Source organism: Crotalus tigris, unplaced genomic scaffold, assembly GCF_016545835.1.
Source record: "Crotalus tigris isolate CLP2741 ecotype Arizona unplaced genomic scaffold, ASM1654583v1 scf7180000019218.882973, whole genome shotgun sequence".
Lineage (NCBI taxonomy): Eukaryota > Metazoa > Chordata > Lepidosauria > Squamata > Viperidae > Crotalus > Crotalus tigris.
Window position 1 is genome coordinate 604,927 of NW_024097440.1, and position 21,670 is coordinate 626,596.

At 38.5% G+C, this 21,670-nt stretch overlaps 1 protein-coding gene across 5 annotated transcripts; it reads left to right on the forward strand.

Moving 5' to 3' along the window:
• Nucleotides 1-933: 933 nt before the first annotated feature.
• On the forward strand, nt 934-18,313 carry KLHL8 (kelch like family member 8). 5 transcript variants are annotated; one of them, XM_039361199.1, is made up of 10 exons: nt 1,448-1,615; nt 8,542-8,854; nt 10,423-10,971; nt 12,041-12,227; nt 12,376-12,519; nt 14,274-14,385; nt 14,714-14,882; nt 15,453-15,612; nt 16,684-16,885; nt 17,988-18,313. In XM_039361199.1, the coding sequence occupies exons 2-10, from the start codon at nt 8,654-8,656 to the stop codon at nt 18,109-18,111; spliced, it is 1,848 nt and encodes a 615-aa protein (XP_039217133.1). In that variant the 5' UTR covers nt 1,448-1,615; nt 8,542-8,653; the 3' UTR covers nt 18,112-18,313. The 5 variants fall into 5 exon arrangements, with proteins under 5 accessions (XP_039217135.1, XP_039217136.1, XP_039217133.1 ...); XM_039361198.1 differs by having other exon boundaries at nt 8,545-8,854; XM_039361201.1 differs by lacking the exons at nt 1,448-1,615; nt 8,542-8,854 and adding an exon at nt 934-1,385.
• Nucleotides 18,314-21,670: the final 3,357 nt, after the last annotated feature.

Here is a 21,670-nt window from a genome sequence, read left to right on the forward strand (position 1 = left end):
TTCCCCAACTCCATGCCATTTCTAAGTGACTTGCAAAATTACTGCCTTCCAACAACCTTGGCATTGTTAGGTCAGATGCACCTAGGATGTTCTGAAGAGGTGAGAGGCTGCGGAAGGACTCTGAAATACCCACAATGGAGGATTGGTTGATGAAGATGACAGAATTTGCAGAGACAACCAAATTTGTATTTGATTAGGGAATAGACAATAGCTACATATATTAGTGACCAGACCTCCTTTGTGGACTTTTTGCTGAAAACAAAAAATATGAACTTTTGATTATTAGAAAGGGTAGTATTCTGGAACTTGAACTGGGTTGCCTTCCAATTCAGACCCAGACAGATAACACAACAAATGGATTTAAACAAATATTTAATCCGGGAATCCTTAACAGAAACTTACATTCCTGAAGATACATCCAGTAGTGAATATTTGTCCATTATGTCGGTAAAATCAATAATCTCTCCATATTCACTTTTGCCTGATTATATTCAATGTCCAAGCGTGCTACATGGTTGGTTTGCACAAAGACAATTAAACACGAGCTGGCCCATAGCCAGGCTATCCTGTGAAGAACTTTGAGTGGCTCCTCCTACAGACTTGTTAACAATGGGATAGCTAACTAGCTAAAACTACATTACCCATAAGCCATCTCTTAAGGAGACAGCGCTTAACCCAATAAATGCCAAACATTCTAACATTCAGATCTACATGCTCTAGTCAGGGTTACATGATCCAGGATAGAATATGGAAAGGTGAGTGCCATGATGTAAGTATAAAGAGCATAAATTGTAAATAAATTTATAACTGCTGTAAAGAAGGCTGGAAGCTGCTACTTTAGGTCTTTATTCTTTCCTTTTACTTATCACTTTTACTTTTCTTATTACTTTTCTTTTCCCTTAAATTATTATTTTGCAAAAAGATCTGCTCGCGCTCTCTCTCTCTCTCTCTGTGTGCGTGTGTGTGTGTGTGTAAAGAGTCCAGATGGCACCTGTCACCATATGACGAAATCCCACCCCTTTTTAATGGGAGCCACATACACAAGAGGCAGGGATTTGACCGCAGTTTTGGACACCATTTTGACCTTTAGGATTTTCCCAGCTTTTTCAGTAAACTTCAGATGATGATGATGATGATACTCGCTATTGTGCATGAGAATTCAAACTGTCCTACAAGCGAAGGCCTTTCAAGGGTTGGAGGCTCCTGGGTCCTTTGAGGAGTTGACAAGGTTAGAGAATGAGGCACTAATTCGCTGCACCTTTGGACATAACTACGATTCCCATCACGCCTTATCCGAACCTTAAAACAATCCTTTGACCGCAACGCATGCGTAGAAGATCTTTCTCGTCCGGCGGTGATACGTCTCGTTTCTCTCTTCCAGAACGGTAAGGACCTGCTAACGGCACCACAATAACCGCATGCGCAAACCAGTGATTTCAATGTGGGAGCCCTGAGCGCAGACGCGCTGCCCTTCTTCCATCTTCCCTCAAGTTTATTTCTTTTTTCTGCCCCGCCCACTCATCCCGCGCCAAACCACGGCGCCTGCGCATCCTCGTTGGCGTTTGACGGATGGCGAGCGTTTTGCGGTGGCGCGCGTGGACGGTAACGGTCCTCGGTGCGGCTGCCTTGTAACTTATGATGGAGGGCGGGCGGGAGGCGGGGAGGCTTAGTGGGGGGGGGCGACGGGGGTCTGCATCTTGACAGGAGAGAGGGCTGGACGTTTTTTTACTTTCCCGAAAAACCAAGGCTTCTGCAATCCTATGTATATCGGGCTTTTGCCTTCGCGAGAGGAAGACACTCTGTACTTGCTCAGAGACACTTTTCTCCTTCAAAAAGCATGCCTTAGGATCGCATGCTGACGTTTGCAAGCAGGTTGAGGGATCCGTCCTCTGGCAGAGAAGCAGTTGGATTAAAAAAATATTAATGAAGGAGTGGGGGTGGGAATTGTGTCGAGGAAAGGCAGCTGAGAATGTAAGTTGGGTGACGATGTTGGTGTTAGGCTCCAGCTCATTCTTGATCCTCGGTTATGGTGGCTTGGTTTGGAATAATGGCTGGGAACCCAAGGTTGAGAAAGGCTGAAGGAGTGGTGTTAAAACTGGGAGGGTTACTTTTTGCATTTTGTTTATTAGAGGGGTGTGTGTGTGTGTGTATGTATGTATGTATATATATAGAAAGTGTCTTTGGAAATCAGGTGGGCAGAGTCTTACTTGGATGAATTTTGCTGTTGAGTGAAGGATCCAGTTCTCTTTGTAGGTATATACAGGAAAAATTTAAATTTTCCCCAGATGACATAATGCAGGATATGAGGAAAAGGTATAAGAAGAAACCAATTGTGTTAAGAGTGTGTTTCAGATGCTGTGAAGTGTGTGAAGTATATATGAGCTTTTAGAGAATGACAAAGTAATGGAAGAAGATTATAATTTCAAGAGGGAAGATCGATGATTATGAAAAAGGTTGATGAAAGCTAAGGATGATGACCTTCGAATGAATAATAAAAAGGAGGAGATAATTTTCATGTAGTACACACACACTGCTGACTGAAGTTTCATGATACTAGCCAAACAGAATTGCTCCACTGTTAATTGCTTCCTGCTTAGGGTTGCAGTGAAGTCTGTAAAACATTTATAGTTACTTGAACTAGGAACTCAGTACAGTAGAAGGAAGTTACATAGATGCTTCTTACAATATGTCTTGGCTGTCTGGTTGAGAAAGGTATGTGTTGGTATTTGAGCTATTATCTTATTTAGGATTGTTGGTTTTGTGTTAGCCATAACTCCTGTGGACAGGAATTTCCCTAAATATCAAATGTTGTTGCAACTGCTCCCAACAGAAATGATTCATTCTTGAGATCTTGCAATGGTAAAATATGTTTATTTCCATCAAAGCAGCATAGTTTTCCAGTATATCTTATACTTTAAAAAGTATATTTTATTGTGAAAAATCACTTATTTTGAGTTATAAAGTCAATATTGTACAGCATACCTATATAATACTCGAATTTTGAATCAGTTGTACTGATTTCTAGTTTTTTAAAAAAATCTGGCATGGTTTGTGAGCAGATTATACATCAGTTACAACCATGTAAACTTGCCTTTGTTCTTGTGACTGGCCTCCCAGGCATACTTTCAGTCATATCTCTAGTATGATCACAGAAAGAGCTACTTGATTCACCTATATTGCAAAATTAATTCCTTAGAGAAATTTCATCCTCTCTCTCTCAACCTCTGTCTGAAGCCAAAATACTATTTTTATCTTCTACAAAATGGATTTTTTTTTTAATGCTGAGGTATATATTATTTTATCTAGTGTTATTTTTCCAGTTAACATTGTTACAGAGAGCATATTGATTATTACCTAATTCTGTTGGCATATGTGCCATCAATCAAATTCAAAATATTAAGAAAGTAGTATTCCATTCATAAGTATACATACACACATTCCCCTCCCCCCCCACCCCGTTCTTTCTACTTTGGTGTAGTATTGCCTTGTAATAGTGACCTGGTCTGCTGAGTTGTGGAACACAGAATAGTGAAGTTCAGGAAGCTATTGTTCTGTCATTTACATTCCTCTCCCTGATGCACATGTCAAAGGTTAGCCTTAGTTCAGGAAATGTAGAAGCTGGGAGAAAAGCAAGTGGAATTTAGAATCAATTCACATGTGAAAAAATGTGCATGCCAACTCCAGATCTGATCCTAAACATAAAATCCTGAAACAAGTATGTGCTCAGGCATTTAATTCCATAGTTCTAACCTTGCCTCGTTTAACTGTTGTTTACCTAGATTTACAGGTAGTCCCCAACTTATAACTACATTTGAGCCCAAAATTTCTGTTGCTAAGCAAAACAGTTGTTAAGTGAGTTGAGCCCCATTTTATGGCACTGTGTCACAGTGGTTAAGTGAATTACTGCAGTTGTTAAGTGAATCTGGCTTCTCCTATTGACTTTGCTTGTTGGAAATTGGCTGGAAAGATTACAAATGGTGACCCGAGAATACTGCAACTGTGATAAATACATGCCAGTTGATCATGGGATTATGAGGATGCTGTAACAGTTGTAAGTGTGAAGTGGTCATTGCTGTTATAACTTCAAATGGTTATAAGTCGAGGGTTATCTGTAGTTGTACAGATAGTTTTGGGGTTATATCCATTTGTTGAGCAATTGTTCAAAATTAGAGTATTGCTGACAAAAGGGACCTATGATTGGACCTTAGACTTAACAACAATCACTGCATCCCCATGGTCATGTGATCAACATTTGGGCATATGACTGGCCTGTGTTTATGACCGTTTCAGCATCCAGTCAAATTTTTCAGTCATGTGAGAATTCACTCCAACTCTCCCTCCTATTTTCTTCCTCCCCCAACTCTTCCCTTTGGGCTGAGATGAAGAGACCACTGTATTCTGCCTCTGGTACCTCAACACCCTGGAAATCCTTTTAGCAGAAGGTATGGAACCCACTGGCCATTCTTTGGAGAAACCAGCAGCCAGAAAAAGAGCTATCGATTCGCCATTGTCTCTCCCATTCTCCCAGCCAGCCAGGGCAGGATGGGCCCATCATTGGGCTGAATCTGGAAATAGTACCGGCTCTGGAACTCAGCCATCTTCCTTTTCACTAAGCTTTTTGCAGCTCTGTAGGTGAGAAGCCTGGAGGGAAGTCTGTCCTTGCCAATTTAGGAGTAGGTGAGAGGAATGACTCCCTTCCTTGCAAGTGCTGCAGACTGTGGTAGGAAAAAGGGATGTTGTAAGTGGGGAAGGAGGCAGCAAGTAACGGGTATACACATCTGCTTAAAACCAGTGTGGGTATAGCCGCCAGTGACCTCTTTGCCCTCAGGATCAGTGCCCACACAAGGCAATCCCAGAGGAACTGGGTGCAGCATGGATCTTGGAAGCCAAACGTCAAGATGGCCAGCAGTAGCCCTGTCCCCACTGCATGCAGGTCCTGTGTAGGTAGTGGTGGGCACAGCTTTGGATTGGGGACCCTTCCAGGTTCTTTGTCGCCACCGCTACCTCCGGAAGGACAGCTCAGGTGGGGCATCCATCTATCACCTCACCATCTCTTCCTTTTTGGCTGCCCTGCACAGGATGGTAAAAATAAAAATGCTCCTCATCATCGCCTCCCTAGCACCCTTCCCCTTCATCGCGCCCGCCCATGATCCCGACTGGCTCACCTGTGGCTCCCAACAGCCGATCACCACCAATTCCTTTGTACCGGGAGAATCCAGTACTAATCAGAGGTCTCAATATATCCCACCATAATATTGAAAGTTTGGGGATAGGACTTTCCTAGTAAGACCTTTTTTGTTTCCCCTGTTCTAATTTCATTTGTTGACTATGCCAAAGAGGTCTTTTGAAGAAGCTGTTTCTCTCTTGCTTTATTAAAATATTGGAAACTGAAGACAATCATTTCAAGTCACGCTTAATAGGTGGCATTATTATTTTAAAACGTAATATTTTAAAAATTAAAATATCAACATATCCTTTTTAAAATACACTATAAAATGGAACTAAATCATGCAGTTACCACCTGTTCAGTTACAGCTTCATGCAATACCAGTAATTTATGAGTTTGATTCTCATAGACTATCTACCATTCTAAAGTATGGTAGATAGTCATTCCAGACATTAATGTTTGTATTCAGTATTTTTAAAGCAAGAGATTTGTATGGGAGGTATCTTTACCTTCATTGGTAAGATTAGAAACTTGCAAAAAAGAAAGGGGCAAAAAATATAGACATCTCTGCTGATTATCTGCATGGGTATCTTTGAAGCCTTTGTTTAGAAATAAATTTTTCCCAGTGAATTTTAATTCATTCTGTAAATTATAAACCAATTATCTTCCTTTTCCCTTACCCTATTTCCACCTGTTTTTTCCCCCTTGCTGCAAGAATGGACAGGATATGTGTGTCTTTCGGTATTTGTGAGAATAATTGGTAATATAAGTGATATGCAATTATTTTTATAAATGAGATAATTTAGAATAAATAAATTTTAATCAGTAATTAATTTATGGATACAGTTTTGGACAAGGATATTGTGTACTTATGTGCGTATACAGCTATAATGCATGCACACATTTCTTGGGGAGGAAATCTGCAAATTTTGTTTCAGCTGACAGCTCTATTTAACAAGCTCCATAAGATTTTTATTTCTCTAATTTTGTTTTTTACCTTTCTTTGGAGGTTGTCATTTTAAATATAGATCATTTTCCTCTGAAGTAATATTGAGAGATGAAGCTTGTGACTATGGAAAATCATTTCCAAATTTAGCAATGAAGAGAAGGAGAAGAGACCATTGATTGTATTCTGTTGCAACAAGAATGGAACAGTTTAACATTGTTAGAAGTAGATTTGACATTTTCTGGTGTATTGTGGAGCAACTTCAGGCATTTGAATTCTTTAGGCTCTTGGATACGTTGCGTGCCATTTCTATTATTTGAGTTATTTCTGTGGGTGAACACTATTATGTTTTTTTTTAACTTTGCAATAACTGATAACTGCTTTGCTTACTTTGTGTTACACAGTGAGAAGTGTTACAAGGAGCTATAACATTGATTTGACATATGAATTAGGTGCTTATCGTTGCTTAATGTGTCTTAAGATACAGTTAAGATGCTCCATTTTCATAGGACTGAGGGCCTTGCTAATTTTCATTTGGTTTCCTTGAGGGCTTCATTGCACAAAGTTCAAGTCACATTTTTTTTAATGCCTAGGGAAAATTAAATGCTAATTTTAATTGTACTGATTATTTGTTAAATTGTAAACAGATAGTTTTAAATGTTCCCCATCATTTTAAAACAAATATATGAGCAAAAGATGCTGCCCACTCTTTCACAATTGATTGATTATGTGCCATCAAGTTGTTGATAGTTAGCAACTATATACATAGATGTTTTCTGTGATGATCTGTCCCTAACCTTTCTTTCATGTTTTCTAATGGTGACCTCATTGCCACTAAAATTAAGTCGGTCCACTTTACTGCTGGTTGTCTTTTTCTCTTCCTATTACTTTCCCCAGCATTAAAGCCTTCACCAGAGTTAAGTCTTCACATAATGTGTCCAAAGTAGGGTCATTTGAGCTTGGTCACTTGTACCTCTAGTGAGAACAGATATCTCCTATATTAGCAAGGGTGCAGGACAAAGTAAAGAGAGACATGATTGGTAGGAGAGTTGTTCATGGGCAAGAGAACCGTATTCTGAAATTGTGTCAGGTTACCTGTGACTCCTTCATAAGCAGGTTGTGCACTTAATTTGGGAGGTGGTTTTTTTTCTTATCTTGAGTAGCGCAAGATCTACTGTAGGGACCCTAGCCCTCGATTCTTGTTCATATTTTGGAATAATATTACTTGCTTGGAGTTGGTTGTAGGCTACAGTTCAGAAAGCACTGATTTGGAAGCATACACTATAGTTCCAATTACTGATGACTTCATCAAGTTGTTGAGCTGAAATGGTCCCATATTAGAAACTGAATTGTATTCATGCTTGGATTTTATCTCTTTCCTTGAAGAAAACACCCATTTCGGTTTCATTAGCATATGGGTACAGTAACAGATTTTTTTTGCTTGAAGGAGTAGTCAGAATAAATAGTAAGAGTAAACTTACACATTTGTAGTAGAACATATCTGATTTCTTCTCAATAATGTTGTTGTTAATTGCGAAGTTGTGTCCGACCCATCGCAACCCCATGGACAACGTTCCTCCAGGCCTTCCTGTCCTCCACCATCTTCTGGAGTCCATTTAATCTCACGTCTACTGCTTCAGTGACTCCATCCAGCCATCTCAGTCTCTGTCGTCCCCGTCTTCTATTGCCCTCAATCTTTCCCAGCATTAGGCTCTTCTCCAGTGAGTCCTTCCTTCTCATTAGGTGGCCAAAGTATCTGAGTTTCAACTTCAGGATCTGGCCTTCTAAAGACAGTCGGGGTTGATCTCTTCTAGGACTGACCGGTTTGAACGCCTTGCAGTCCAAGGGACTTGCAGGAGTCTTCTCCAGCACCATAGTTCAATAATAATAATAATTTTAATTCATAGTTCTTCAGTTTTGCTGGATTTTGACTAAGCTGTGTTCATGTGTCAGTACAGAAAACTAGATGCATCCAGAAAAAGGAACGTCCTGCAGTTTTAATTCTCAGTTCAGTAAAATGCCAAAAACAATGTTGGCGTGACAGGATCTACTTCTTGTTAAGTAGAAAGGTCCCTGGTTTTCAATGGTTTATTTTCTCTTCATGCTACTCTGGGTAGACTTGCAGAACCTCATGTGTCCTTTGTCAGGATATGAAGAAAATATTACCATGAGCTTCTGCCAAATGTTGAAAACAGTGCACAATTTATCCTTCCTCACAGCTTCTTTGATTCAGTCTCTTTTCAAAATACCCTAATTCCAGTTCCACTCAAAGACTATATTACAAACCCTTTTTTTGATTTTCCCTTTATTTGCATTGATCTGTTCAAACAGCAGAATAGTAGTTTGCAAAGTATTTGTGGAAATATATGTTTCAGGCATACAGTTGAGAAAAATACCCAGTCTGTTTTATGTTTTGTTTTTAAATCAGAAGATATGGGCTATACTCAAATGGATGTTAGCTGGTGTGCATAATACCGTAGGATGTGTGCTGTGTCTTTTCATGGAGACTAAAAGTACACTTGGAAAGAGATAAACAGCTAATGGCTTCTGAATCAATGGTCCCAGAGCAAGGAAAACATGTGGTGACGGGAAAAAGACATCAAAAGCATGAAAGGACACCTTTGAACAGTGATGGGGAAGAAGACACATTTATATTTGAAGCAAATGAAGCTTGGAAGGATTTTCACAGCTCTCTTCTCCATTTCTATGAAGCTGGGGAGCTTTGTGATGTGACACTGAAGGTAGCAATTCATATCTTCTATATAACTTTTGAATTTCTGTATGGAATTTCCCATGTAATTTGTGAAGTACTAGAAGATGTATTTGCTTTTCATCGCTTATATTTTTCTACTGACTGACTGGGAATGAATTTCAAGCGGTTATATCACTTTTGTTATATAAAAGTTGTTAAAAAATCTTGTAGATATAATAGAACAGTTGGTGCTTCTTGGAATCCTGCAATGGTGCTGTGTTAATGAGGGATCTGAACACAAATGAAAAAAAAAATCACTGTCTAATTTAAAGATGTACAACTCTTAAAAATACAGTACCTAGATGAGTTTATTTAACTGGCATGAAATGTACCATTGAATGTAGGATAAAAACTTAAAGTGCACTGAGAATTTTTGCAGAAATAAGAGATTCCTCCATAAACATGCGCTCTTCCCCCATGTTAAGAGAGTGTGGGTCTTACTTGAAACAAGCTACAATGAGATACAATGTGTTGTAGAAATAGTTATGAAGAGTTTGTAGCTGAATAGACAATGTTTTGCACCCAGAAGTTCAGTTAGTTGGTTAAGCAGAAAGTTGTTCACATTAAAGGTGTGCAGTTAGAACAGTTAACCAATGGAACAACCTGCCTCCAGAAGCGGTGAATGCTCCAACACTGGAAGTTTTTAAGAAGAGACTGGACAGCCATTTGTCCAAATGGTATAGGGTTTCCTGCCTGAGCAGGGGGTTGGACTCGATGACCTCCAAGGTCCCTTCCAACTTTATCATTATTATTATTATTATCATCATACAGCTGAGAAAAAGTATAAAGGAGTTGAATGGACATAGTGATAGTTTTGGCTCAGTTAGCTATCTGTAAATAATGAAAAGGGCAGCTGATTCAGAAACTGAATTAATTTGCTAATCGTTAATTGTAAAATAGAAATTAATACTTCAGCCATCTTCAGGTAGGAAGAAAAAAGGGCAAACCAGAAAAACTGGCATCAGATAAGTAACACTTTCTAACAGTAGAAGCAAAGAACTTTGCAAGAACTTTCAATTTGCTGAAATATTAATAAAGCGTATTATCAGACATTCTATCTAATTTGTGGACTTTGTGAGTCCCTTTAAATAATGAGCCAAAGTAGCTTAACTAAATGATCGCGGGCACCTGAATTCCAACTCCAATACTTATTTTGTCATCTTGCTTTGTTTTTGTAAATTCACTTTTGAAATTTGAATTTGAGCAGCTACCCTGGTGTTATTGGGATGTTCTGGGCTTGAAAACATGTTTTCAACCTAGAATAAATTCTTGTGTGGTCAGAACGATATCAGTACAACGTATGTTTAAAAACCCTCTTCAGTGTTCAAGACCAATCATTTATTTAGCAGTGGTTCTCTTTTTGCTGTAGGCCAGGGGTAGGCAACTTTAGCTCTTTTATGACTCGTGGACTTCAACTCCCAGAATTCCTGAGCCAGTATGGCTGGCTCAGGAATTCTGGGAGTTGAAGTCCACGAGTCATAAAAGAGCTAAGGTTGCCTACCCCTGCTGTAGGCCAAAGTGAGCTACTATTAATGTTCTTACATGTTTTCGTTACAGGTGGGTTCAAAGTTGATTACCTGTCACAAGCTTGTCCTGGCTTGCGTTATACCTTACTTCAGAGCCATGTTTCTCTCTGAAATGGCAGAAGCTAAACAGTCATTGATTGAAATCAAAGATTTTGACGGTGATGCCATTGAAGACTTGATCAAGTTTGTGTATTCATCCCGACTAATGCTGACAGTTGACAATGTCCAGCCTCTCTTATACGCTGCCTGCATTCTCCAAGTGGAGATAGTGGCCAAAGCTTGCTGTGAGTACATGAAGCTGCATTTTCATCCTTCAAATTGCCTGGCAGTGAGGGCCTTTGCAGAGAGTCACAACCGTGTCGACTTGATGGACATGGCTGACCACTATGCCTGTGAACATTTTGTTGAAGTGGTGGAATGTGAAGACTTTGTGAGTGTATCACCTCAGCACCTTCATAAACTGTTGTCTTCAAGTGACCTGAGCATTGAGAATGAAAAGCAAGTTTATTGTGCTGCCATTAAATGGCTTTTGGCCAATCCCCAGCACCATGCTTTATGGTTAGATGAAATAGTTGCTCAGGTAAGAACCAGATGAGAGTAGGATAAAAGTCTTAATATAATTTACCTACATTGTTTCTCCGATTGTATTTTTTCATTTGTGATGGTACTTTCAAACAGTCGTATTTTTCTTTATGCAGTGTTAGCTATATATGTATAAATGGCACAGGTGGTTCTCTAACTTCAGCCAAACAGGTACCCTTTGGTTTTGTTAGATTCAACTTCTTGTGTCCATTTAGACTTGGAGACAGTATGGAAATCGATTCCATTAATCTAGCTTACACTATATGTCCTGGTGCTCTTCGCCCAGTTACTGATTAGATCAGCCTAGGTCTCTAGGTTGAAAATTAGCAGCCACTAATTGTTGTTACAGCTTTTTGTTCAATATTGACAGTCCTGCACTATATAATTATGTAAATGAGAACTTGCAGCATAGAGGTAGGATGACCAAAGAAAGCCAAATAGGGGAATTGGAAGTAAATTCATTGTCATTTGTCCTCAAGGATATTCCCTCTCCATTTAGTGCTTGCTACTAAGATGAGACAATTTCTGTAGTTTATCTTGAATAAATGACAGTACCTGGTAAGCTCATTAATGGAGATAATCTTTGCCACATGAAGTTTAACATACCGTAGTAGGATTTCTATCTGCAGGCTTTTGACTATTTAGCTGAGAAGATCTTCAGCTCTTTCAGGACGTCTTCAATGAACAGGCCATTAAGAATTGGTTTGGGTAGCATTTCTAGTGGTTCAGAGTGCTTGGTGTTATTCTTTCCAATCTGAACTTGCATTGCAATTTTGTCCTAATGAAACATGCACATTGCACCTTTTGCACCGGTTAAATAAAATTAAAACTAGTTTAACCAACCAGGCTTGTTGATAAATAAATGTTATTTATTCTTGAAATTCATTGCTGACACTACGTCGGTTATCTGGTAAGAGTAGGCAAAATTCTCACAACCTTGGATAATGCAGCAGTAAGAATGAAAATGCTCTATAGCACGGCATTCTCTCATTTGTCAAAGTGATATGGGAAGATGTTAATTTAGGTCTTGATGCTGTTCCATTCATCATTTACGTTTGTTCCCCTAGGTACGCCTGCCTCTATTACCTGTTTGTTTCCTTATGGGTGTTGTGGCAAAAGAAAAAATAGTCAAACAGAACTTAAAATGCAGAGATTTGTTAGATGAAGCAAGAAACTACCATCTTCATTTAAGCAGTCATACGGTACCAGATTTTGAATATTCTATTCGGACAACGCCAAGGAAACACACAGCAGGTATCTTATTTTTTCCTGATGCACCGGTGGTATAAATTCTGTAAAAATCACGTTAATGAGTTCAGTGTGCTTTATTTGATACCCACTGAATTTTAATTAGTTTAAATCTTATCAAATAAGGTACTCTCCATTTTGTTTTTCTTATTAGGTGTCCTTTTCTGTGTCGGGGGACGTGGTGGATCAGGTGACCCATTTCGCAGTATTGAATGCTACTCAATAAATAAAAATAGCTGGTTTTTTGGCCCTGAAATGAACAGTAGAAGGAGGCATGTAGGAGTAATCTCTGTGGGAGGTTCGTAAAAAGAAATTTCTATTGTCAAATAATTCTGCATTTCATTGTAGCTTTATGATTCTGCCATTCTGTCAACCCTATAATCGCTATATTTTCCGAGGAGGAAGAAAACTCTGAATTTAAGATGATTATCACAAAAGCAAAGCAAAAGAATTAGTTGGGGGGGGGGGAAATAGGACTAATATGTGTAGTGAACAAATTCTTCACTTTTTCAACTTATTGTAGGAAATTCTCCTTAATTGTTTATGAGACAGATTGGTTTGTGCGTTACAGTTATATCTTTACAGAGAAGAGCAACAAAGATGATTAGGGGACTGGAGGCTAAGACATATAAGGAACGGTTGCTAGAATTGGGTATGTCTAGTTTAATGAAGAGAAGGACATGATAGCAGTATTCCAATGTCTCAGGGGCTGCCATAAAGAAGAGGGAGTCAAGCTATTCTCCAAAGCGCCTGAGAGCAGGACAAGAAGCAACGGGTGGAAACTAATCAAGGAGAGCAGCAACCTAGAACTGAGGAGAAACTTCCTGACAGTGAGAACAATTAATCAGGGGAATGACTTGCCATCAGAAGTTGTAGGTGCTCCATCATTGAAGGTTTTTAAGAAGAGACTGGACAGCCATATGTCCGAAATGGTGTAGGGTTTCCTGTCTGAGCAGGGGGTTGGACTAGATGACCTCCAAGGTCCCTTCCAACTTTACTATTATTATTATATATCTGCCATAAACCACAATCCAAAAACAGCACCAGAGCAGCAGTGAATTACTAATAAATATAACATAATTCTCCATTTATAAAATTTATGCTATATTTGTATGTACCAAACTCCCTCTCTCAAACACAAAATTATATATTTGTGTTTTACATGTATCTATGTATACAGCAGTGCTTAAAAGTTTGTGAATGCTTTTGAATTTTTAATATTTCTGCATAAATACACTAGGACCTCCACACGTCCTAAAATTAGCTAAAAGAATCCAACCAAACAAAAGAATCAATACTTGTTTATTTACTATTCATTTATACTGAGCAGCAATTTCACCTGGACAAAGTATGGGTTCTGCTAAATCCTGCCTTGTATTTTCATATTCTCTCCTTGGCAGGGCTCAGGTTTCCCTTCCTTGTGTTTTGGGTATCTCTTTTCCCATCCCTCAATATCTGCTTGCCAGTAATGAGCTAGTAAACAATATTTTGCTTAATAATGCTTTTTCATTAAAAGAAAATACCCAAGAGAACTCACAAAGATACTGGAAATTGCTAAAGAGGTTTCAGTTGTAACATGATGCTACTAAAAAACAACAAATACAAAATGTCAGAATTTAAAAAAAATCTTAGGTCAAATGTATGCCTAAACAAAGAAGTCTTCATCTGCTGAGAAATGATCATCAGTAAAGTCAAACTAATGTTCTGGATAGAATGATGTGATGTCCTTCCAGCCAATCCTTTGTCAGATGCTAGTTTGTTCCAAGAATCGTAATGATATCCTATAGATTAAATGCTTGAATAGAAAAGTAAAATTTGCTAATTTTTACGTTTGTAGCCATTTAATTCAGCAAGTCACACAGGAAGAAAGAGTTCCTTCTGGGGAAAAAAAAACCATTTCAGTTAATTTGACAAAATATTTCTTAACTACAACTGGCTATGTCGGGGCAGATTGTACCAATTTCAACTGCTGTAATATTAATGATAAATAGCAATAAAATAAGATGATTGGCTATTCTTTTTCTTAAGAAATATATTGTCTGACCATTTCAGGTAAAGTTTATGCTGTGGGTGGGCATGATGGAAACGAACACCTAGGCAGCATGGAAGTGTTTGATCCTCTCACAAATAAATGGATGATGAAAGCATCAATGAATACCAAAAGGTAGGTAGACTCTGCTTATGTATACTCATTGAGAGAAATCAAAAGGATGCAGGCTTGTAGTCCTTTCCTGTAGTAGCCTTTACAGTATGGAAAATTTGGGTCAGAGATTGGTTTGCAGTAGTCTAGCGGTTCCTTTTGATGACTTACATATTCTCTTTTTCTTTTTGGTAAACTCTTTGTAATAAATAAAATTGGGGATTTATCACATTACATTACATGTTGACTTTTGTTACCCAAGCGAATTAAAGATAAAACTACATGTGCTTTAGAACATGTGTTGCTTTATTTTAAAATACAATTGGATAAGCGACTGTATGCTTTTTGTTAGGAGAGGAATTGCTCTTGCCTCCCTTGGAGGCCCCATTTATGCCATTGGAGGCTTGGACGATAACACTTGCTTCAGCGAGGTGGAAAGATACGACATGGAGTCCGACCAGTGGAGCGGAGTTGCATCTATGAACACCCCTCGGGGAGGGGTGGGCTCTGTAGCAATTCTGGTAAGCAAGTTGAAGTGAACAGCAAACATTGCCTGCTGGAGCAGAAACAATAGGATAACATGGAGTCCTTCAATTATAACGGGTAGGTAACCTTGGCTCTTTTATGACTTGTGGACTTCAACTCCCAGAATTACTGAGCCAGCATGGCTCAGCATGGAAACCTCTCCCTTTCCCCTCAGCATGGCTGGCTCAGGAATTCTGGGAGTTGAAGTCCACAAGTCATAAAAGAGCCAAGGTTGCCTACCCCTGAACTATAACTATATTCAGTTAAGGGCCTAGTTTCCAATAGAAAATAAGGCATGGAATGGAACAGGCGAGAGGAATAGAGCAATATGATGGTTTAAACATCTGAGACAGTTCAATATTTTTCAGAATTTTGCATTTTCAGTTTATTCAATTGGATTACAGTGGCTCTTGTTTCATTTTTACAATTCAAATTAATTTGAGATAATTAAACTTAGGCTGACAAAGGTAAATTAGAAAACATGATTTAAAATAAAGTCTGTATTTAATGTGTTACATGCATGGTATATAAGAATTTATAAAATCTTATTCTATTTCTCATTTTAGAATAATATATATGCTGTTGGTGGAAATGATGGCGTGGCTTCTCTCTCTAGTGTGGAGAAATATGATCCTTACCTTGATAAATGGATAGAAGTGAAGGAAATGGGTCAGCGGAGAGCTGGCAATGGGGTTAGTGAACTTCATGGCTGTTTATATGTGGTAGGTGAGTAATGTTCAGCCCTTTCTCCCTTTTGATCCCCTATATTCTCATAGCTTTGCTTGAACTTCAATCGTAGAAGCAGATTGTGGTGAAGAGAAGACATCAGTCTTCTGTGAGTAAACCATTACAGCCAATATGTACAGGGCTACCACAAAGAAGAGGGGGGGGGGGGGTCAGCCTAATCGCCAAAGCACCTGAAGGCAGAACAAGAAGCAGTAGCTGGAAACTAATCAAGGAAAGAACCAACTTAGAAATAAGGAGAAATTTCCTGACAATTAGAATGTTCTATCACTGGAGGGTTTTTAAGAAGAAATCGGAGAACCACTTGTCTGAAGTGGTATAGGGTCTCCTGCTTGAGCAAGGGGTTGGACTAGAAGACCTCCAAGGTCCCTTCCAACTCTTTTATGCTAAGTATGAGTGTCTGTGAATTCTGACTGCTGAGCATAAAGGCTGCTCTTCTGATGAAGGTGCAGGGGCTGGACAAGTAGTTGGACCTGGCATGTTGAGTTACTCTGAGGACTTAGTTTGACCAGTTAGACTACAAGAGTCTGTTTTGGTTTTCAAACCCAGTTCCTGAATGCTCAAGGGAGTGAGGAAAGAATCTCCAGCAGATTACTTCTCCTTTAGAGAGTTTAGTACAGGGGTCTCCAACCTTGGCAACTTTAAGACTTGTAGACTTTAATTCTCAGAATTCTGGGAGTTGAAGTCCACACATCTTAAGGTTGCCAAGATTGAGGACTCCTGGTTTAGTGTTTGCTGGTCAGAAACTGGTTACTTGCTAGTCACCTCTCTGTTTTACAAGGATTTCTCCCACATGCATGTAACATATCTGGTAATGTTAGTTTGCAAATATTAGGCTAAAATAATAGCTTTTTTTGGAGTGGAAATAGTTGTGATGGGCAGTCCATCTTTTGTAATAAACCTATCATTGCTTGTGTGAAGAATTCTTTTAGCAAGTATGTTGCATTTGTATGATGTTTGAATAACAGAATATATGGTATGTGTCCTTCATTGTTGGTCTATAAAACTATTAACTACAAAGAATCATATCCCTGTCTATATGTTTTTGTGCAGGTGGTTTTGACGACAATTCTCCACTTAGCTCGGTAGAGAGATTTGACCCTCGCACGAATAAGTGGGAATATGTAGCAGAACTAACAACTCCTAGGGGTGGAGTTGGCATAGCAACATTAATGGGCAAAATTTTTGCTGTTGGAGGACATAATGGGAATGCTTATCTGAATACAGTGGAAACCTTTGATCCAGTAGCAAATAGGTAATTTGAAGCCATCTTCGTACTCAAAGCGTTTGAAAGTATTGCTTAAGCTCATACAGAACCCCATATATTGCAAACAATGCAGCTACTTTAACAATTTGTAAGGAAGGCACTCAGTACTCTTACATCCAAGGTCTCATTGGATGATTTTTCACAGCCTATTGGCTTGTTCATTGCTTAATTGGCTGATTAAAAGTAGGAAGACTTTGGTATAGTTTTAATGTATAATTTTCATGTTTTTACACTACTCATCAATCAAGTTTTTTTCTCATAAATCTGTACATTTTGTGGTTAGAATCAGTGTTCTTGATTGTGGAGTAGTTTGAGGTATTGAGAAGATCAAATGGTTTTGAGTGTGGAGTAGCTTGAGGTATTGATTTTTAAGCAAACACTTGCTCTTGTAGAGGGGCAACATTAAGGTGTGGATTGGCATCATGCCTTACTTTTCTACAGCATTGTTTGTAGCTTAAAAGCTGCACAGTTTACTGTTAGCAAATTTGCTTTCAAGAGTTTATAAATTAGGGGAAAATGTACAAAGGTTTCAAATTTGGTGCTTTTGTCTGTTTGAATCTGACTGTTTTCAGTGATTGGATTTTTTTAAACAATTTGATTTTTGGTTCTTATTTTGGCTTAGTTTGCTATGTTAATTCAGCCATTGTGATTCAAACCATAGTTTAAGTGTGGGGGTGCGGAGCCCATCCAATGACTGAAGTCATATGTTGTAATGAATCATGACTTATTTAATTGTCGTTTGTTGGATGCATCTCTGTTAAGTAGATTTCAATAAGCTAAGCCATAATTTATGAACCACGGTTTCACAATGTTTCACATTTTGCTGAAGTGGCTTACGAGAGTTTGTGTGATCCCAATCTCTGTTTAAAAGGATCTTTACTGTTCTATCTTAAGCAAACTTTTCTTCATGTGTTTAGTTTCAACTTAAGTATTTTAAACAGACACAGAAATTAAAGTATTTTGAAATTGAATTGGTAACATGAGACTGAGATGTATCTAACCTGGAACCTAACTTTTTTCATATTAAGATTAGGAAAAAGCAAACCAACTTGACTTGCATTTCTTTTTCTTCTTCTTTTTTTTTTTTTAGATGGGAGCTTGTGGGCTCCGTGTCTCACTGCAGAGCTGGGGCAGGAGTTGCTGTATGTGCTTGCCTGAGCAGTCAAATTCGTGACGTAGGTCAAGGTTCCAGCAACGTGGTGGACTGCATGTGAATTTGGCTTGAAGTCTGCAACAATTGCAAAATGCTTTAAGCCACCTTACTCTTGTACAAAGACTTTTGAATGTTTAAAGCAATATATGTAAATATACCAGGATAGTTTTTGTATGAACATCTTGAGTGCTGTGGAAGTTTAACAATATTTACTTAACAATAAACTTGGGGGAAAAAATAAAGAAGTATTCAATTCAAAAATAGAAGATGTATTCAGTGGTAGTTTAAAATAATGTCCCTTTATCTTCATAGAAAATTTGATGAGTGATTTCATTTCAGACATTAGCTGAATACAAAGTATTCCGGAATGTAACTACTACCTATGAATCTTATTCTGCGATGTTCTCAGATACACCTTTTGAAATGCTTATACAGGTAGTCCTCAAGTTAACGACCACAATAGAGCCCCACATTTCTGTGACTGAGTTTTGCTCGGTTTTATGACCTTTCTTGCCACAATGAAATAAATCACTGCAGTTATTAAGTTAGTAACATAGGTATTAAGTGAATCTGGCTTCTCCATTGACTTTGCTTGTCAGAAGGTGAGCAAAAGGGGATCACGTGACCCCGGGACACTGTGCAACCGTCATAAATCTGAACCAGTAGCCAAACATCTGAATTTTGATCATGTGACGATGGGGATGGTGCAACGGTTGTGTGAAAAACAGTTGTGAGTCACTTTTTTCAGCACCGTTGTAATTTTGAACGGTCACTAGATGAACTGTTGTAAGTTGGGGACTACCCGTACATTAGGAGAATTCACTAAGACCGCACTAAGTACACATATTCTACTATTGCACTATGCAAGCCTTTTTTGGAGGAAAACAATGTCTTCCATGAAAGAGTCAATGGACAAAAGCACCAATGGCTATCTGGGTTTTCAGAAATTGATCAGGTATATGGTTGCCTATAACCAGCGCCATAACTTTCCTATTAAGACTGCTCAAGAGAAATGAGAAGTAGGGACTGTCACATTATAAAATAAAAAAATACTATATTGATGAAAATATGCACCATCATTATCTCAACTAACTGTTGTTGTTTTTTACCATATTTGCTCAATTAACTTCCACATATCCCACTGGCAAGTTGCCCTTAGTTTACTACAGTGTTGGATTTCTAAATTTTGAATCCATTATTGACTCAACCTTGGACAACGGAGAGTTATTTTTGGTGGGTTTGTGTGTTTTTAATCTTGTAAGCTACCCAGAGTGTGACTCTTTATAATTCATACGAATAAAACTTAGGAAAAAAGGATACGGAAAAGACGAAGAACGAAAGTAGAACTGCATAAAGAAATGTATGAGTGACGTAGAAAAAATACGAGTAGATTATTTTCAACAGAATATGTGGAAAGTGAACTTTGTGAACATGAAACTGAAATTGCTTTGGAGCACAGTGCCAAAGAAAAAGGCTGAGCTGATGGGAAATATGAAAATAGATACTTAGAGGGGAAATTGATTCTGGATAAGGAAAAAATACGTGCAAGAGAATGTTGCAAAAGTTATACAGAATATAAAATACAAGGTAACACAGTTGGAAGGGATCTTGGAGGTCTTCTAGTCCAACTCCCTGCACAGGCAGGTAGCCCTATACCATTCCAGACAAATGGCTGTCCAGTCTCTTCTTAAAAACTTCCAGTGTTGGAGGATTCACAACTTCTGGAGGCAGGTTGTTCCACTGATTAATTGTTCTAACTGTCAGGAAGGTTCTCTTTAGTTCTAGGTTGCTTCTCTCTTTGGTTAGTTCCCACCCGTTGCTTCTTGTCCTGCCTTCAGGCACCTTGGAAAATAGCTTGACTCCCTCTTCTTTGTGGCAACTCCTGAGATATTGGGAGACTGCTATCATGTCACCCCTCGTCCTTCTCTTCATTAAACTAGACATACCCAATTCCAGCAATTTACGTGTTTTAACCTCCAGTCCCCTAATCATCTTTGTTGTTCTTCTTTGCACTTTTTCTAGAGTAAAGATAGGACATTACTGTATACGCTTTTATCTTAAGGAGGGGGGATAGAAAGAAAAAAGATTATTACAAATAATGTAACGAAAGAGCAAAAACCGAACAAAAGCCTCCCCCAGAATTCCATTCCAGAATAAAATGTTGAATATTGGGATAGAAATGATGGAATATTGGAAGCTTTTAGATATGTCTTTGATATCTCTAGAATCTTCCTAGGCTTTGATGTCAGTCTGACTAGTTTCCAGATCTCCCTTTTTCCCATTTTTCAAGCCAGAGACAGCTTGAATAAAAGCAGAGTACTGTTTTTATGTGTTTTAATGCTCTCAAGGGTGCCCTATTTTCATTCTTTTGTATTTCTAAGTAGGTATGAAAATATTTTAACATAGTGCAAGTTCTCCTTACTGCATTAGGCCTTTTGAACAAATTGTATTTTTCAATTGTGGTACAGGCGGTGAGATCAGATCTCACCTAAACCTCTTTCAGACACATTTTAGCTGCTCTATTAGAAGTTCCTCATTTGCGTTATACATGCAAACTCATTTTAATTCCCCATTTGTTAAAAATAGCTTTTAAAAAATAAAGGCCATGAAATTGTGTCAGCAATCTGATTTTTCATTTAGGATTCAGTTTAAAGGCATATTTGATCCAGCTGTTTTCTCAGTACTGGCTGGAGAATTCTGTGAGTTTATACATTTTAAGTTGGCCAAATTTGAAAAAATGCTAATCTAGATTTTCTCAGACCAAGGTTCCCCCAAAAATCCCAAATGTGTTTGGCAAAAGGGATTCTATAGCTGGTCTTCACTTCTAGTATTTTCTTTCTTCACCTCTCTAATGTGATCTTGAGTTTCCTTTCTAAATTATGAAAGTCAGTGTGGCATATTTGTAACTATTAGCAGTAGTTGTCCCAAGATGGGATTTTCAGAAAAGGCTAATTGTCAGTGGGATTGCAAAATATTGGAAGCGTTGTGGTGCATCCCTGATTTAATGCTCCTGGCTGCTAGCACACTTCACAAGTTGTTGGACCTGTTTAGCATGTATTGATTCCCATTCTTGTGGTAGTGTGTCATTGGCTCTCATGAATTTGATCTTGAAGGTGCAGCTGCAGTCTCTCTGCCCCTTAGGACAGCCACCATGCATTTTTCTTCCCTTGAACATTCTGAAAACTAACTTTTCTGCTAAATCTTATTGACAAAGTCATTTGTTTTCCCTTTCCCTAACAAGAAAAAATGCTCTTTCATTTTTCCAGATGTATTCTGCATAACGTATGGTGACAGGAGAGCTGGGACACCTGACAAGAAATTGTTTTTTTTTTTAATCTTTTCTATTTATTTTCAGGATAGCCCTATAAATGCTAACCGAAGTCAGCCCCCTTTTGTTGAAAAAGACTTTAACTGCTAGATGAGTGATAAGATTTGAGGTGGCGCGTGTGCTTGATTTAATGCTGGCAGTGAAATGGCAGACTTGATTTTTGAAAGTCTAATCTTGTGGCATGTAGATGTTTGGATAACAGCCATTATTCTCGCTGAAGATGGTATGGAATTAATGCTGCATTTCCACACATCTGCATGATACAAGTTTATGGGAAGTTTAGGGATTACAT

Excerpts from the sequence above, each read along its gene's own strand:
- KLHL8 (XM_039361199.1), top strand. The coding sequence starts at position 8,654 with ATGGCTTCTGAATCAATGGTCCCAGAGCAAGGAAAACATGTGGTGACG. Across the intron at positions 12,520-14,273 it reads AGGAGTAATCTCTGTGGGAG|GTAAAGTTTATGCTGTGGGT; the intron begins GTTCGTAAAAAG and ends TGACCATTTCAG. Across the intron at positions 15,613-16,683 it reads TGGCTGTTTATATGTGGTAG|GTGGTTTTGACGACAATTCT; the intron begins GTGAGTAATGTT and ends GTTTTTGTGCAG.